The sequence below is a fragment of the Populus trichocarpa genome, chromosome 6, assembly GCF_000002775.5.
Source record: "Populus trichocarpa isolate Nisqually-1 chromosome 6, P.trichocarpa_v4.1, whole genome shotgun sequence".
Lineage (NCBI taxonomy): Eukaryota > Viridiplantae > Streptophyta > Magnoliopsida > Malpighiales > Salicaceae > Populus > Populus trichocarpa.
In genome coordinates, this window is record NC_037290.2 from 12649065 (window position 1) to 12667666 (window position 18602).

Here is an 18602-nt window from a genome sequence, read left to right on the forward strand (position 1 = left end):
ATTTTGAATAGAAAAAGTCCTAGAATACTCGAAGACTAAGATGAGTTTTAAGGGCGAAAAAACAAGTAATTAATGAGTTTTTTTAGAGAGAGGTGGGTCATGTCTGTTTATGTTCTTTGATATGGAATGGATTAAATTTCACGACATATTACGCTTCTAAAACACGACATGTTAAGTTGCCACGCTTCTAAAACACGCTATGCCAAATTGTTACTGTTTTGAAGCACGATAACCTTATTATCACTTTTAAAAATAACGATATTTAATAAATATTATGTTTCTGAAACATGATAAGATAAAACTATATTATTTCACCAAAATGTTTTGAATAATATTATTTCATCAAAAAATTTTAAATTATTGAGCTCATTTAAAAAAATAATCAAAAGAAAGCCATTGCTAAGGCTAATAAAATATGCCAATCAATGACTTTCTTAGAAAATAAATTAGAATATATTTGTTTTTGTTTTTTAAAAATATTTAAAAAAAGATTGAGATTTGTTTTTGCTTTCAATTAACTTTTTTAAATATTTTTAAATTGTTTTAATATACTAATATATTTTTTTAAAAATAAAAAAATATTATTTTAATATATTTTTAAATAAAAAATACTTTTAAAAATAACATTAAAATAATATTACATGCTATTAATATCCCAAAATAATAGTAAAAATAACAATCTATCCAGAAGGCCATAATAAAGGTGCATACACACATGAACTTCAAAGAAACAGAAGAAGAAGAAGAAGAAGAAGAGCTGAAACCTATCCTGGTCCCTGCCTTCCTGCCTGTCTGGTTAGCAGCGTATCCTCACTTCCATGAATAAAGAAAAAAAAAAACCTAACTGACTCTAAATCTCGATTTTCTTTCCAAAATAAAATAAAATTAAACATTCAAAATTTCCATCACCCGACGCTTCCTTCTATTTATAAATTACTCGCATTTACTATCAACCTCTTATTAACTCTTTTTTTTTTATATGTATAAATTACAGGCTTCTAACTTTTATAATTTTTATTTTTGATACACTGCATTTCAGTGTATCAAAAAATCATGGCGGCGTTAGAGTCTCCGGAGAATCATATAAAGGCAACTGCAACATCAACGGCAACAACATCATCATCGACGACGTCGGATCTTAACTTCTCCGTTCGACGGAGGTCTACTACTGTCACGGATTCGCCTTCGACGGAGATGATGGAATCGGAGGATTTGAAAAGTAATGGTAAAGAATGCGATAAGGTTACGAATGAGAATCGATCGGATATTAAATTCAATTATCGGCCTTCAATGCCTGCTCATCGTGGTGTTAGAGAGAGTCCTCTTAGTTCTGATGCTATTTTTAAACAAGTATGGATCGTTTAAATTCATTTTAATTTGCGTTTTATGGATGGATAGATTTCAATAATTTTGTCTTTACTACAATTTTGTGGCTGCAGAGTCATGCAGGTCTCTTCAATCTCTGTATAGTTGTGCTTGTGGCTATAAACAGCAGGCTTATCATTGAAAATATAATCAAGGTTAGTGCTATTTTCTTCTTCTTCCTTTTTTTTTTCCTGTAACAATAAAAATCTTGTGGCATGCTCTCTCAAAATTTAAAATAAAATAATGTTAAGAGTTTTTTTTTTTTTTTTTTTTTTGCAGTATGGTTGGTTAATTAACGGTGGATTTTGGTTTAGTTCAAAATCATTAAGAGACTGGCCCCTGTTTATGTGCTGGTAATATTTTGTTTTCCAATTTATTCTATCTGACTGACGAAGAATGTTCTTTTTTTTTTCGTTTGGTTTCAAATCTGAATTATTGTTACTTTTTTTTTCCTTGACAAGAAATTTGTTATGGATTATTGCTTATATTACAGTCTTAGCCTTCCAGCATTCCCTTTCGCGGCCTATCTTGTTGAGAAGTTGGCATATCAAAATTATTTACCTCAACTTGTAAGTGCTAAAATGCTGATTATTCTGCATCTTGCCATTAATAGAGCCGGCTTATTATAATTGCTCAAATAAATAACTCACGGCTCATTGTGGAGCCTGTTTAGTTTGAAGCTAACTTTAAGTTTAAAATTGCAGGTTGTTGTTTTCCTTCATACAATCATCACCACAGGATCACTTTTATATCCAGTTTTAGTAATTCTCAGGTTGATTTTATTTAGTTTTCCATTTTCTTTTTAGTTATCTATTGCGAAGTTTAGTGATGTATAACTGTTAGTTTATCAAATTTGGAAATTAATAGCCTCTATGTTGCTCAATGAATTAGATTGTTGAAACATAAAGTGTAATACTTTTACTCCATTTGAAAATTGCATGCCAATTGAAAATCAGATGTGCTAAAAAAGTGGAGTTCACGTTTAGGAAGATTCTATATGACTCTTTAGGTTTCATGAGAGGCAGAATTGTCAGGTTCCATGATAAACTTCAATTCAATCATCAATCTTGGTTATGGTGTAGCCTTCGTTGATAGAATTCGGTGGTGATATCAAAGATGAATGCAAAAGGAAACACTATTGTTGGAAACTCACAGTGAGGATTGAAAGATATTGATAACTAGCTTATGACTTGCAGTTTGCACAGATTATGGTCTAACATTGTCAAACAATTGATTTGAAAAATAATACAAAACAATTGATAACATTAGAGCATGAAAACGGTCAAGTTTCCTTTAGATAAGAGAAAAATGCAGTTTAAATTGCACAAGCACTAGGCTGTCTATCTAACTGTAGGTGTTGAGTTTACTTTTGGTTGTTCAAATCATCTTTGTGGCAATTGATCTGTCTGTAGATTTTTTAGTTCTCTGATCAGTGGTTGATAAATTTGTAGTGAGTTTGTGGTGAATAAATTTGAGTTAACAAATTTAGTTGTCATATTTCCGCAAGGCTTTTTTCTCTAGCTTTTGGAAGCAATGTTGCCAACAATTCATGTATGTTCTGTATCTGTCCTTTTGCATTTCCTCATTATTTCTCTCATTTTGATGAAGTTATTAACTTTATCATTTATCATGCTGTGTAACACAGCATTTAACTTTTTCGATGACATCAGAACAAATGCAGGCCCCTGCTTTCATATAGATTTCAGATATAGATTAATTGAAAGTCTTCATGAGTCTCACCTAATACTCGTTTTATATGTATTGAGGGCGGGGAGACTTTATATCTGGAATTCTTCATTTGTCCAGGCACCTGGAATGTATAGTTTTTACATTCTTACATTCCTCGGTGAAAACATTTATCTAACTTGATAAGAATGTAGTTTTATGCAAAAATCATTCAAAAGAGTTAGCATTAGACTCTTATCTCTGATAGAGTCTTTTGATTCGCTGCTTCTACAAACCACAATGTATCCCAAGTATTAAGCTGTCGACCGACTAAATTAACCATATCCCAATGGAAAAGATAGTTCAATACACCATTGCCACACACTTTTGCTCATTTAAACATGAATCTGCCAATATTGCCACGCGTGCCAAAATTATATTGTCTTCATCTATGTTGAAACAATGGCTTGGAGAGCATGTTTATCTTAAGCTAACACAAAAGGTTTAGGAAACTGGATCTGAATGCTTCTTCCATATCCCATTTATCATGCCATGCAAAATAGGATGCCTTCTTCCCTAGTCAAAACTGACAAGAGAAGAAAAATGACCCAACCTTTTTAATAGATATTGAAAAACTAGGATAAGAAATGTTCCTCTCTAGAAAATTTGCCCCTAAAATCCACTTCATGAATATCTTCAGTGATCAATCTGCACAAGTTATCATTCCACCATGAACCTCCAAAGCCATTTTTCAAAGAGAGCCTGGTTGAATCATTCAAGTGTTCTTTATCTTTTATGGATGTAAAGGATCGTAAGAGCCTTTGGGATGTGTTATATTTGGGGTGATATAGAGCATGTTCTAGTTGGTTGGGGCAGGATTCTGAAATCTTAGGAGATCATTGCCTCTTACAGTGATCATTGTGGGACATAAGTTTTCTTGGACACCTTATAAATCACTGCTTCTGGGATGTGCATAGCAGTACCTTCATCTTATAGTCAAGAGGACTAGAGAACCCTTTTGATTTGGATTTGATCTTGTGGTCTTTGTATTGTCAAAATGGTGGATGCTTATTTTCCATGTTTGTAACCATATATTGGTGAAAAAAGCAGTTAAAATCTTGGAATTACATTTTGGTAACTGAAATTATTACCTACAATTGATTGAAGTTTCCGAGTTCCCAACCCTCAAGCATCAGAATCTGTGCAAGTTCGTAAACTCTGCAGTTCCATTTCATCAAGTACCCCCCCCCCCCCGCGCTCTCTCTCTAACACAAACTTTAGATGACATAAAACTTTAACATGTCAGAATTATCATGCGGATAATTTATTGTACAGGCATAAAAAATGAGTTCTTTGAAGCTGATTTTTCTCTCTCGGAGTGGAATTGATAAGCTAAATGTCTTAATATCTTGTTAGATCTTGTAGGACGTTAGCATGCCTTAGTCATTAGATGTTAACAAAGACACTTAAATATTCTTGGCTAATTTGTGCAGGTGTGATTCTGCTTTTCTATCTGGTGTCACGTTGATGCTCTTTTCTTGCATTGTGTGGCTAAAATTGGTATCTTATGCTCATACAAACTCTGATTTGAGAGCAATTGCCAAGTCAATAGATAGGGTAAGTATATTTGAAAAAGCTCAGCAGGTGCGTGGTTTTTCATGTGAAAGCTGTTGCATTGCGTCCTACATAAGATTGTAAATTGAAGAATTGAGAAAATATGTGCTAGAAGCATCAAGTAGATGTGTTATCATTTCTCTCTCTCTCTCTTATCTTCCCATTATCATTATCATTACACATTCAATATTTCTCTCTATCAAATTTAATCAATTGGTTTCTCTCAGTCATTATTCACCGAGGTCCTGTTTAATTTCAGGAAGATGTCCCATCCATTTCTCCTTATGTGGGTAATCCTTATGATACTTACTTTAAGAGTTTGGTCTACTTCATGGTGGCTCCCACATTATGTTACCAGGTAATCAGTCATGTTTCTTCAGCCCATATATGAACAACTATATGCATTTTCAGCTTTTTATAAACTTTTATTGGTTCATCTTGTATTACCTAATGATATTTGATTTATTTCCAAAAATTCTAGAGGATACATTGCAATGAAAAGTCTTTTTTTTTACTTACAAGAGAATAAAAGAAAGAATGAACTTACTAGGATATATATGTTGAAAGTCACCCTGCATGCATGGAATGAGAGGACTCCTGCTATAACAATCAGGTTATACTCCTGTACATGGAATTATTGGTGTAGAGTACCTTTTTAAACTTGAGTTGTGTGATATTCCCACATTACCTAATGGTAGACAAATGTTCTTATGTTATCTCTGTGTATGGGACTGGATGTGTTCTGAGTGTCCTAGTTGCATAGATCGGTCATTTTGTCTCATTTCCATCAATTCTTATGATTTTAGATACATCCAAGCAGTTTTATCCTTCGGCGCATTTTATTATTCTTTCCTGGTCTCGAGGGTTGGGGCTTAATGCCCAGCATTTCATAAAGAACAATTCTTTTCCATGTCTGGATAGAAGACAATGGATAAAGACCTTGAATTTTGACTCTGTTCTAATTGACCAAATTTACAAACGTTTTGCTCACACAATCTTGAAACACTTGGGTCTTGGGACCATGCAGGATTGGCAGTAATTACCCATACCCTGAGCTACATATGCCATGCTATCACTTAATGCGTAAAGAAATAACTACTTGTCTCCCAAATACCATGACACATAATACAAATGATACACATATAACAGGGGACGTGGATTTGTAAATAGAATCTAACTTTTATGTTGTCATAAATTTCTTAAGACTAGTATTAATGTAGGGGTCTCTATTCTGGTTATGCTGTGTTTTGTGGTCTGACTTTATAAATAGCTCTTGCATTGTGTTTGTGTGGCTATAGCTTGTAAATAGGACTTCTGTCACTATTTTGTGGCTGCCATGTCTTGTCTTTGTTATCGGATTCTCTAATCTTTGCCTTGATGCATTGTCATTGTAGTCAAGCTATCCTCGCACTGAATCTGTTCGAAAGGGATGGGTGGTTCAACAATTTGTCAAGTTAATAATATTTACTGGATTCATGGGATTTATCATAGAACAAGTAAGTAGAATTTCACATTTAAACCAGTTATGAGTGCTCTCTCTTTTTTTTAAAAAAATAAAGGCATGCATTCCTGACATGTTTGGTGGGCATAATTCTGCAGTATATCAATCCTATTGTTAAGAATTCACAGCACCCTTTTAAAGGAAATCTCTTGTATGCCATTGAGAGGGTCTTGAAGCTCTCAGTTCCTAATTTATATGTATGGCTTTGCATGTTCTACTGCTTTTTCCACCTGTGGTGAGTGAACTTTTCTTTCGCGTTTTAATGAATAGTTTCCTCTTTGTTAAAGAAATTCCAATAATTGCCAAAATTTTCTTCATTTTTTTTTTCATTAATACCATGAAGCTTGTTATAGCTGTAGTTAGTTTGCTTCAATGGTGTCAAGTGAAGATTGTTTAGTGGAAATTTTTTTAGATCAATAGTGTTATGTGTAGTTTCATTTAGTTGTAGTGGAGTTGTAAGAATCCTCCATTGGACACATTTACTTCAACAACTATTGACTGCATTCCCTTGAAAATGTTTTTCTTATAACTTGTCCAACAAGTAACAACTTGCATTTCAAATTGTGTGCAGATTCTGTTGAAGTGGGAGTAATTTTTATAAAGTGTGCTTATAAGTTTTGTTTAATGCATAATTTTATTCACCTAGCATGATTCCTGAAGCTTGGCATATTCCTAGAAATTTACACTAGGTTTCTTCCCTCCCATAAAGGGGGAATTGTAGGACCAGGTTCATCTCTTTAGTTTGAGTTGAATAATGTTTTGCAAATGTAGGTTAAATATACTTGCCGAGCTCCTTTGCTTTGGTGATCGGGAGTTCTACAAGGATTGGTGGAATGCAAGAACTGTTGAAGAAGTAAGAACTCATCTTCTGGAAAATGTTTTCCTCTTGATATATCGATAAAAAATTCCTTGCTTATCATCTTTACATTTGCAAACGTGATTTTGGATTTGTGGCTTTCAACAGTATTGGAGAATGTGGAATATGGTATGTTTCTATACTTGAAATTCTTTATTTTATCTTAGATTCTGAGGCTTGATTGTTTATTGGTAAATTAATATTTTGTTTTTGTAAAATGAATTCCATGGAAAATGAATTCTAGGAAAATGGATTATTTTTGGATGTTTAGCTCTACCATGGAAAATGAGGTTGAAAATATTTTCCAATGCTTATTGTGCAATGAAAATGACTTTCTTGCCTTTGTTATCCATTTTTCATAATAACATTCTATTTTTAATTATTGTTATAATATGACATGTTGTATATTTTCTAACAAAAAGTATTTTCTTATCTATATATTATGTGTAAATGTATTATATATAGGGATTTGCTAACCCACTCACTCTTTAGGCGGACTAGCAATGTGCCCAAATTTTTTGGACATTATGTATTATAATTATGGGCTTTTCTTAATCATCTCTAATAGAGATAATATTGTCATTTCAGTAACCCCGACTTTAATTATCAAACATTGGGGCCCAGTTTATTCTCTCCTCCCCTCCCCATTCTTTCTTCCTTTTTTTTTCTTTTATAGTCTGAATAAAGCATGAGCAATAACACATCATCATCACTTCAAGTTTTGCTACAGAAATTGTAGTTAGAAATGGACTCTAAAGTGGCCTAACTGCTAAATCTTGATTGCTTTGTTCAGTGCTTCTGTAGGATTTCAAATTTAAAGAATTAAGGAAATACTATTCCGATCTTTCTGTAAAGAAGCACTATCTTCACTTTCTCAAGCTGTTAATCTCTCTCGTTTTTTCTCTTCATCCAGCAACGCAATGGCTATCCCATACTCCCTATCTTGTATTTATCTCTTTGCAATCATTAATTCTCAGAAATGGATTTGATATAAAAACCTTCCTCATTGCCTTTGCAGTGGCTATTAGAGAATGATGATAAAGGAAAATAATAAATCAAGGAGAAAGAAAGATGGGAGAGAGAGAGAGAGAGCAAATAACAAAAAAAGAAAAAGAAAAGAAAAAAAGCAAGGGTACCAGATGGCAGTACTATGCCAGTCACAAGAGATCAATAAAGCTTTAAATTAAGGGTACATTATGTTAAAAAAAAAAAAGGGACAATGCTAACATGCTCGAAGGATGGGCAGGGTAGGCTAGCAAATCCCTTGTATTCAATATCGATATATTATATATGTATATTTATATTTTAATTTCCTATAAAATATTATATAGATTTTTGTAATTTGTCAATACATTGTCTTTTTTAATACAATATATAGAGTATTAATACAAGTATAATACATGTATTATGGAAGAATAATGAAGTAGTATGTGATTATAGTTCGTGAGCCCTAATGAATGTGTTCCAACTCTTTCAAACCAGAAAAAAGCTTCCTCTTTTAAAGCTTCTATTTTTTTTATCGGAAAATGAATTATGTTGACTAGTTGTCTAAAGTTCCTCCAAACATTAGAAAGTCAATAAATTATGGGAACACCTTCAAAATTTTATGTGATGGATCAATATGGTCAATCATAAACTTTGTGTGTTTTAGCAGTCATGTGTTCCGGAATACATTCTTGTTTTAAATCTATAACATGAATGGTGTGGGAATTCTAACATGTGCCTCCCTAGAAATTGTTTTCATAGATGTTTAATTGATTCGGGAGTCTCAAGAGGATAAATGCTATTCCCATTTAAGGTAGAAAATGGAAAATGTCAGGGAACTATGGAATTGGAAAAAAATGAATATTTGATCTATATGAATTCTTGTTATGTAGTTTCCTAGTTGGCTATTGGATCATGAAGGTATAAAAGTTGCTATATCTTCTTATTGAAATCCTGGCCATGGTTACCATGTGCTGTTTGAATTTTGTTGTGGATCAACATTATGACTGGACAATAAGGTACTTCTATTAGTTGCAAATCATTCTATTCGAATGAAAGTTGTGTCAAGATAAGGATATTAGATTGAAACTCTTCAATTTCTATTCAATCTTTTGTCCATGTCGTGGAAAAGATTTTATTTGTTGATGCAATTGTCAGCAATACCATGGTAATTAGTTGCTGTATAACCTATCATTTTGCCCTTGTGTTTGTCCCAATTATTCAAAATTATCCATGTGTTAATTTGTTCAGTAACTATATGTTTGTAAAATTGGTTCAATTGTGGGCAATAGTTAACTTCCTTTCCGTTTGTTCCATTAATTAGGTATGCCATGGACAAACAATTTCTATATAGGATGAAAATTGGATCCCCATATCAAATGAATGATGTTTAATGAACTAAGTTGAAATGGCCTAGAGATCCATAAAAACAAAAAGATTCGCATGTGATTTGATCAAGATTTGGAAGGGTTTCTAATTATTTTAGGGAAGAAGCTAGAATTTAGATTTTGGGTTGACAGTGGCTGCGTTTCATAAATAATAAAGAGAGGCACTTGAGCAGCTTACAGCTCAGGTGAGAGATTTTTTTTTTGTTTTGATCGATCACATGTAGGTCACATGACATCATTTACATGGTATATGAGTTCAATTTTCATCACGTGTGGAAATTATTTGTTGTCATACCCAATTAATTGAGCAATTGGATGACAATTAACCATTGAACCTAATTGAGCCAATTTTACAAACACAAAGTGTTATTAAATAAATTACCAACATAGGGGAAATTTTAAAGAACTGAGACAAATACAAGGGAAAAATGTTTAAGCCAGTTAGTTGCTTACAAGTGTGTTCATCCGGTGCTTTTATATATCATTTGCATTCTTATTGTAATGTTGTAGTTATTATAACGAACATAAGATGTGCTGCTTACGAACACACACGCACACAGAGACTGGTTGGTCAAGCATACCTCTAATTGAATCCTAACCGTCTACAGCCAGTTCATAAGTGGATGGTTCGCCATATCTATTTTCCATGCCTACGGAATAAAATACCGAAGGTAACTTCCCTTTCTCTCCGTGGACTGTAAACTACACTTGATTCGTTAGAAAGTAAATGAACATTTCTTCTTGCTGTATTTTTATCTCTGCTTTTGTCATCACAGATTTTCATTTTCTTGTTCTATGATGGAAGCTTTATAATGTGACCTATGGATTACAAGACATGCTATAATTTGGTTTATCTTGCAATTTTTTTTTCTATTGAATCTTCTTTCCAACTTTCTTTTTATTTTTCTGCTAATTCCACAAAGAAATCAAAATTACAAGTATAAACTTTAAACTCCTATTTATGACAATTGTTGACAGCAACTTTTGGAAGAAGGATGATGCATGGAATATGAAGGGGGTTGTCTTAGGTTTATTCTTATTTAGGGCTGTGTATTATTAACCAAGCATGTCCTGGTGATTTTATATTTTGTTAGACAAAAACTTAATAGAGATACTCTCTTGGCAGTTTCTCACAATTTTTCTTTGTTGTTTTTTCCCATATCATTGCAGGGGTTAGCTATACTTATTGCCTTCTTAGTTTCAGCTGTATTTCACGAGGTATTATTGGGTTGATTTTTTATTTTTGTTATTCGATGACTTTTATCTTGACTAGTTCATCTCATAGCTGGCTTATATGTTCACATAGAAGATCAAATTTTTGCATGTTTATTTGTTAGTTATAGAAGTATCTGTTTTAGGAAGTATCAACAAGGATATGAATACAATATGATGCAGATGTCAATATTTCAATTTTTTAAATTTAGGATATGATACAAGATGTCATGGATACTTTATTAAAAATATATAATGCCAAATTTTTGGATAAAATGAAATTATGTTGGTTTGGTATTATAATATATAAAATAGTTTTTTTTAATATAAAAAGATATTTATTTTAAATTTATGTATTTATTTTTCTTTTTAAAGGATGGGATGGTCAGGATGATTATGTTATTTATCAATGTGTTATTAAGCTAAAAACAAATATGTTCTACTTTTACATTTTTTATGTAGTTTCTCGTTTTTATTCTAGAAATTAATTCAAAATATGTCAAACTATTTACAAGATGGGAAACCATAAATTAGTTTGAATAACACCAATAATAACGATGTTAAGATTGCATTTGTCACTTTGACAATATTCATCAATTATTATCCATTTCAAAAAAAAAAAAATCATTTATTATCTATATAAATCATACTCTCTGTCCTAAAAGGATTGTCATGTTTGACTTTCTACAATCATTAATTGACACATGTCATATCACCATTCTTTATCACACTTTTCTAAAACACCCTCTATTGTATGCCTCTTACAAAGTGGGTTTAACTAGGGGTATTTTAGGAAAATACATGACTCAATGTTTTGATCAGAAAATCAGTTTGTGATGAACAAAATAGAAAACCATACAATCTCTTTGGGATGGAGGGATTATTATATTAATTTGATATTATAAAATGAAAATGTGCAAAAACTAATTAGTAAAATTCAATTTGCAACCAAAATTGTAGTAATGATGTATCCATGGGGTTTTGGATACATCTATGAAAGCATTTTTAAAGTATCCCCAAGCATTTGAAATAATATTTATTATTCATTAGTTTTTATTTGGCTAGTATCCGATTTGTATTGGAGGCGTACCAGGTCAAGTATAGTATTGGATATGTGCCCAATTGGATTACATGAGAGATTTTGAATTGTACTCGTACACACACTTGATGCGAAATCAAGGATTTTGCTTAGGGACTCATCACTCTCTCTTTTTTTTCTCCAGTCTTGATGGGTGGAGTGATTTTGTGTTCAACTTAATGTGAATTAATTTCAACTATTAAAAGATCAGCTTTGGATGAGATGAACTTGACATGAGCGACAAATTGCACAGTGACAGTGTCATGAAAATCTAATCTTATCTTTGTCTAGGAACCACACAGTGCTGGGGACTTTGCTTTATGCTATGTCAATGGTAAAAATAATGGTAGCAACCAAATCTGAAAGTTAGACACACCAAGTTACCTGCTTAGTTTGGCACATTGATAACATGGATTGATAGGTTCGGAAACAGAAGAGATCTAAACATCAAGAAATTACAGAATAACTGGTAGGCCGATCCAACTGGGTTGGGATGAGGGCTTAGTTGAGGATGATGCTGACGAACCGTCTCTTCAACTCTTCACGGAGGGTGAACTCTTGGAATGCAGTGATTGCGATAGAGTTATAGACCAACACTTTGAGATTCTGTAGTCATTGCTTGCACTAGAATTTTTGAATTGATGCACCACTGGCTCTATTCAATAGTTTCAATTACAGCCATGTACTTGTGGTGGCATTTGATGTTAATTATCCTGCAGCTGTGCATTGCTGTTCCCTGCCACGTGTTCAAGCTCTGGGCATTTATTGGAATTATGTTACAGGTAAGATGATTCTGACCAGAGACTGCCAGAAGTTCGTTTTCAACTGACAGTTTTAAAACCAGTTTTATGCTTGCTCCCCCCACTCCCTAAGAGAAGAAAAGGGAAGAAGGAAAAGTATCATCTTTTAAGTGTGTTGAATTAGCTAATGGAAACATGGCTTCCTCTTTCTCGTTTGGATCAGGTTCCCTTAGTGGTGATCACAAAATTTCTCCAAAATAAGTTCAGAAGCTCCATGGTATGTCCATTTCTTCACCTCTTCATCTCCCAAGCAGAGAGGTTAAAATCTGGAACATCTGATAAATAGCAGACTTCCAAACCCCGCTCTATTCCATCATGCAAAGTGTAGTCCGCCATGGTAGATGGCCATGGAGTACAAAATCAAACCCCGATGAGCAGCAGCCTGTTCTAGTCCATGACAGAATGCAATTCTTTTCATGACAGGTGGGAAACATGATCTTCTGGTTGTTTTTCAGCATTCTTGGTCAACCAATGTGTGTGCTTCTGTATTACCATGACTTGATGAATCGGAAGGGGAAAACTGAATCAAGGTGACACGAGCGTGGTAGAGCTTGCCAAGATCAACAAAAAGCATGGTTATGGAAGTGCTTTTTCCCATGTGTTCTGCAGGAGAAATGGTGTTGAGCCGTGTTATATCGAGATGTCTTTTTTATTTATTATTTTTGAATGTCTTTGATGTACACGCAATTTTGGTAGTACAGGCACTGGGAATTAAAATGCCAAAGTGACACTGGTTTTTTTTTTTTTTTTTTTTTATGTTGGTTGGTTTGGTTAGTCATTTCTAGAAAAATGTTAATGGTTCCTGTTCCATGGTTTGGCTTTTCAAATTCATATCCTGTTGTGACTGCGTTCAAGGTCCTCCACAACTGATGACAGTTTTTTGTTTGGTAGTAGTAACTACATCGTTGACTATGCTGATGGTTGTATTAATTTTTTTTTTTTTTTAACGTGACAGCAATGTCGAGATGTAATTAATGTAATTCAATTTACCTAACAAGTTTAAAAGTAATCTACATAACTGTTAAAGACTAAAAAAACAATCTCAATGTGGTATTTTAAAAGAAGTATTAAGATAGGTTCATTCTAGTTAGCTTAGGTTAATTTGCTATATTCATGATTCAGGTTATTTAACTTATATTTACAATTTGAGTAATGAGATTATGATAATTTAATAGAAAATAAATTATAAAATTTAAATCAATGTAATATTGAAGAATAAAATTGAAAAAAAAATCAATTAAAAAAAGAAAAAATAACATGAGTTTATTCAAGTTAACATACCAAACCCAGGGGTGATCATTTTCGATTCGGTTCGGTAACCAAAACGAAAGTTTTCTTTAAAAAAAAACCAAAACCGGTTCAAACCGACCGGTTTCGGTTTGGTTTTTTAGGACAAAAACCGGTTCAAACCGGTTTGGCTCGGTTTTGGCTCGGTTTTTTCCAGTTTGACTCGGTTTTTTTTCTGTTTTTTCGGTTTGGGTTCGATTCGGTTCGGTTTTTTAGGTTATTTTTTTTTGTTTTCTCGGTTTAATCGGTTTTTCGGTTTTTTTGCTCACCCCTAACCAAACCTACGACTCAGGTTATGATACTAAGATAATCTCATAGAAAAAAAAAATTAGAGTAAATTATGAAGCACAATTCTTAATTAACCAAAATCATGAAACACAATTCTCAATCAATCTAATATTAAAGGATGACAATGAAAAAAAAAATCAATTAAAAAGGGAAAAAAAATGAGTCAACACGAATTAACTCTCTAAACCTGTGACCCTGGTTATGAGATCGAAATAATCTTATAGAAAGTAAATCAAAAAAAATTATAAAGCTCAATTCTCAATAAATTCAACGTTAAATAATAGAATAAAAAAAATTAATTACAAAAGAACAAAAAAAATCCAAGTTGACATGGTTTTGTTAGAAATCTGATTAAAAAACATGATTAATTGACACATTTAAGGCCAAAACCTTCTAAAAAACTCTATCCCATATTGAAAAAAAAAACTTTTATAGTGTTTATATAATGGGCAGTTGAAGAGTTAAAATTAAGCTCAAAAGGGCATCTAAATTTTTATAGGGGAAAGTACCTAAGCAAAGTGTCATTTAGGCTTAAACCACACACAAGTGCGTTGGCTCGACTCGTGCTCGGGCCTGGGTTCATTGTAAAATAATTTTTTTGGCCACAAAAAATTATGTTTTTCCAACTTAAATTTGAGCTTGGATTTGGTCCATAAAAACCTTGTTTAAAGTGTATCTAAACTAAGGTGACATTATTGGAATCTTGGAAGGCTTATTGTAAACAACATTTGCACTAAAAGATGACCAATAAAATCTTAAAGACAAAGAATTCATCATCGATAATAACGAAGGATTCACTATTTAGACCATGTTTGATTGTGTGCTTGTTGTTGCATTTCATCCAAAACACCAAAATTAATTGTTTGGTTGCCAATTAAAACACAATTTTAGAGTGTTAGACCCATTGAAAACTATGGTCTAACCAGAATTTATCATAAAACATCTTGCTTCAGCTTTTGCTAAGGTTCTACCTTAGTTATTCCTCTCTCAAACGACAACTTTTCCAACAAAAAAAAGAGAGTGAAAGAACTGTTATGATAGAGACAGACCAAAACACTTCCAATCACAATGCAAGCTTTCTTTTCTAAAGTTTCTTTCTCTACAAGTAAGTATGCACAATTCTTTTTCAAAGTACTGTATTTTGAACCTAATTTCTTAAACTCATCATATAGTGATTCAAATACATCATGTAATTCATCATATGTAGGGTCAGATTCATCATCCAAAGATTGTACCTTATTTTCCCTTTCAACTGTTATAAAGCATATGTCACTTGAGCTTGAATCTGAATCATTACTCTAAGTAGTAGTTTTAATTGTCTTCTTGTGATGATGACTTTTTTTTATTATTATTATTTTAAAGAAGTGGACAATCTACTTTGATGTGACTTGTTTTGTTGTATTTGTAGCATCTTAGGAGTTCTTTGCTTGAATCTTTCTTGTTCCCATCTTTCTTATAGTTTGAGAATTTTTTCTTCCCTTGCTTCTTCTTTAGGAAACTTTGGAAATGCTTTGTGATTAAGGCAATCATCATCATCATCATCATCGTCGTCAATGTGATGAATGATTTTGAAATTCAAGTTTCTCTTTGGCTTTTCGTCTTGTTTTTGCTTATCCATAGTGAACTCATTAGTCATCAAAGAACTAATAAGCTCCTCTAATGAAAGTTTGGTGAGATCTTTGACTTCTTGAATTTTTATCACCTTTGCTTTCTAAGTTTTTGGTAGAAACCTAAGAATTTTGCTCACAATTTTAGCATTAGTGTATGTTCAACCAAGTGCATGTAAACTATTTGTAATGATAGTCATTCTACTAAACATGTTGCACTAAATTTTATAATTAAAACAAATTACTTCAAGTAAATGCAATAACTAACAATATAATTAAAGTATTAAAGTAAAAATTTAATGAAGAGAATTTGCAAAGTACTCGTTTTAACATGATTCGACAAGCCTACATCCATGCCTCAAGTACCAAACTGTATTTTAATAATGTATTCTTTCACTAGTCCAAGTTCAAGAGTACAATTCTACTTGATGAATCCATACCAAACTTTTTACACTAATTGAAGAAAACCCTACTTCAAGATTTTTTTAACTTGAAGATATATCATCTTCGAGATTTTTTTATTTGGTGAAATTCTATCACCAATACCAAGAGTTTTTACCTAACTCTTAAAGGTTTGCAATGATGATTTTATTTTCACAACAAACTCTCTCGATAGAATGGATATAATAATTTGAAGTTCTAATATCTCTATACTCCACTAGATAACACTTATAAAATATGAAGGTGCTCAAATGTAGTGACAATGAGATTAAATACTCTTTATTCTAGAATATAAAGGTTTAATAGAATAAACTAGAGAATGATTAATGATTAATGATTTTGATGTTGTTTTACGCTTAAAATAGCTTGTATATCATATATGTTCAAATTCTCTTTCTATTTTTACAATTAGACAAGTTATATATATATGTTTCTAAGAAAAACTAGTTGTTGATAGCCGTTACAGTCCCACTGACAACTAAAACGGCCAACTAGTTTAGATTAGTCAAGTCAATTGGTCAACCTGTTCCTGCAGAACTCCTAGGCGTTTATCATTGATTAATAAGTGGTCAACCGGTTTATTTGGTAATCATAAATGGTCAACCATTTCATGCAAAATTCCAGATTTATTAATTTAACATAGGTGAATTCTTAGAATGGTAAGTTTAGATATATACATGATAGATATAATACCATTAAACACTTGCTCTCAAATAAAATTATTTCCATTGACTATGTAAAGTCAAAGAAAAATTTTACAAATCCGTTAACCAAAGGTTTGATAAAAGAGCATATGTATAATTTATCATGAGGAATGGGCTTAAAAAGTATTTAAAAATAAAATAGTGTAATGATGGTAACCATACATAGTTGATTGAAGATCTCAAGATTTAGGTTCAAATAAAAAACTAACTTATATAACATTCTTGATAGTATATAGAAATTATTGTTTCCTGCTTATTCCTATGATAAAATAAGTTTTAGCTGCAACGTGATAAAAGTTAAGCAATACTTTTAATGATTTTCATATCTTGATATACTAAGTGGAGTATAGTAGAATACTTTTAATGAAAGATTACTTATAAAAGTGAGAAACAAGATAGTTTGTTTAAGAGTTTCAATAAAGGTTGAATTTTATAAAGAACTCATGAATCCAAGAGTTGTTTAAAGCCAAAATAAACATAATATTGAGAACTAAAAAAAATCTCTAGGTAGAGAACTATATGAGTATTATTGTCTCGATTTACATAAAAGACTAGATATTTCAAGATATTGCATCGCGTTCACTATTTAACCAAGTAAATCCGATAGTATTTCATCAAAGAAGGCTCAAAGTCAAAAGTTACCTATCCTGATGTAATGATCCACCAAATCAATATCTCTTAACAAATCTTCGAGTCGTTTTAAAATTGGTGAGATGATTTCTATACATGGGGATTGTTGGGAATTTGTTTATAGATAATGGTCAATAGGCACATTTGAGGTCAAATTCCAAATAGGTGTCCACTCACTTTTGGGGTTAAAACTTCATTAGAATTTAATCTCTAACATATACTTTTTAACATAAAACATTAACATGATTTAAATAAATTATATATGAATGAGAAATTGATCTCAAAGAATCATTGGTTGACATGTTTTGATGAAATCCAAAACCCTCTAAAAAACTATATCTCATACTAAAAAGAAACAAGATTTTCCGAGTGTTTATATAAAGGATAGTTGAAGAGTTAAGATTGAGCCCAAAGGACACCCGGGTTTTTAGAGGTGAGAGAAGCTAAGTAAAGTGGCCTTCGGGATTTAGCCCACTCACGCGTGCACCGGTCTGGCTGGTGCTCAAGCCTGGGCTTGGGTTCATTGTGAAATAATTTTCTTAGCCATAAAAAATTATTTGTTTTCCAACTTAAATTTAGGCTTGGATTTGGTCCATGGATAATTATTTCTTCGAGCCTAGCCCACTATTCTGTCCAACCCATGAATGAAGAATTTAATCAGTTTTTCAACATGTTTTCAACAGAACCTGAGCAAGTTCTTTCAACTCAGAAGACATTATTTTATGACCATAATGTTCAGGCTTTATTATGGATTTTTGGTGGTTAATCAAAAGTGGATAATGTGAAAAATAATTCTAGTTAATACTCATCTATAAAAAAGGAGGGGGGGTGAAGGAAGAGTTTAAAAGAAGTTTTTTTCCTAATTTTACATACTTGTCCTTACCTCAAATTTTAGTGTTTTTTCCTTTATTTTTTAAGCTTTTATATTCTTTCCAAATCTAGAGCTTATGTTTATTTTGTTGAAAGATTACTAAGTCCATCTATTTTGGTTCAAAGGCCTTATTTAGAAGTGTATATAAACAAAGTTAGTGTTTTTGAAATCTTGAGAGGTTTATTGCAAACAACCTTTGCACTAAGAGATTAGCAATAAAGTCTTAAGATCAAAAGATTCATCCTTGAAAACAACAAAAGTTTCACTATTTAAAGTGTTTCAACAAATAAATACATTTAATTATTTTAATT

General features: G+C 32.1%; 1 protein-coding gene across 10 annotated transcripts; it reads left to right on the plus strand.

Moving 5' to 3' along the window:
• The first annotated feature begins 666 nt into the window (after positions 1–666).
• On the plus strand, positions 667–13317 carry LOC7484659 (diacylglycerol O-acyltransferase 1). 10 transcript variants are annotated; one of them, XM_024604115.2, is made up of 17 exons: positions 667–795; positions 1040–1350; positions 1440–1520; positions 1645–1718; positions 1859–1934; positions 2070–2137; positions 4524–4674; positions 4904–5002; positions 6039–6140; positions 6244–6380; positions 6917–6998; positions 7110–7130; positions 9982–10044; positions 10544–10591; positions 12383–12445; positions 12627–12680; positions 12887–13317. In XM_024604115.2, the coding sequence occupies exons 2-17, from the start codon at positions 1054–1056 to the stop codon at positions 12995–12997; spliced, it is 1527 nt and encodes a 508-aa protein (XP_024459883.1). In that variant the 5' UTR covers positions 667–795; positions 1040–1053; the 3' UTR covers positions 12998–13317. The 10 variants fall into 10 exon arrangements, 9 of the variants coding, with proteins under 9 accessions (XP_024459883.1, XP_024459882.1, XP_024459885.1 ...); XM_024604114.2 differs by having other exon boundaries at positions 693–795; positions 995–1350; XM_024604117.2 differs by having other exon boundaries at positions 693–795; positions 995–1350; positions 4524–4647.
• The last annotated feature ends 5285 nt before the right edge of the window (positions 13318–18602 follow it).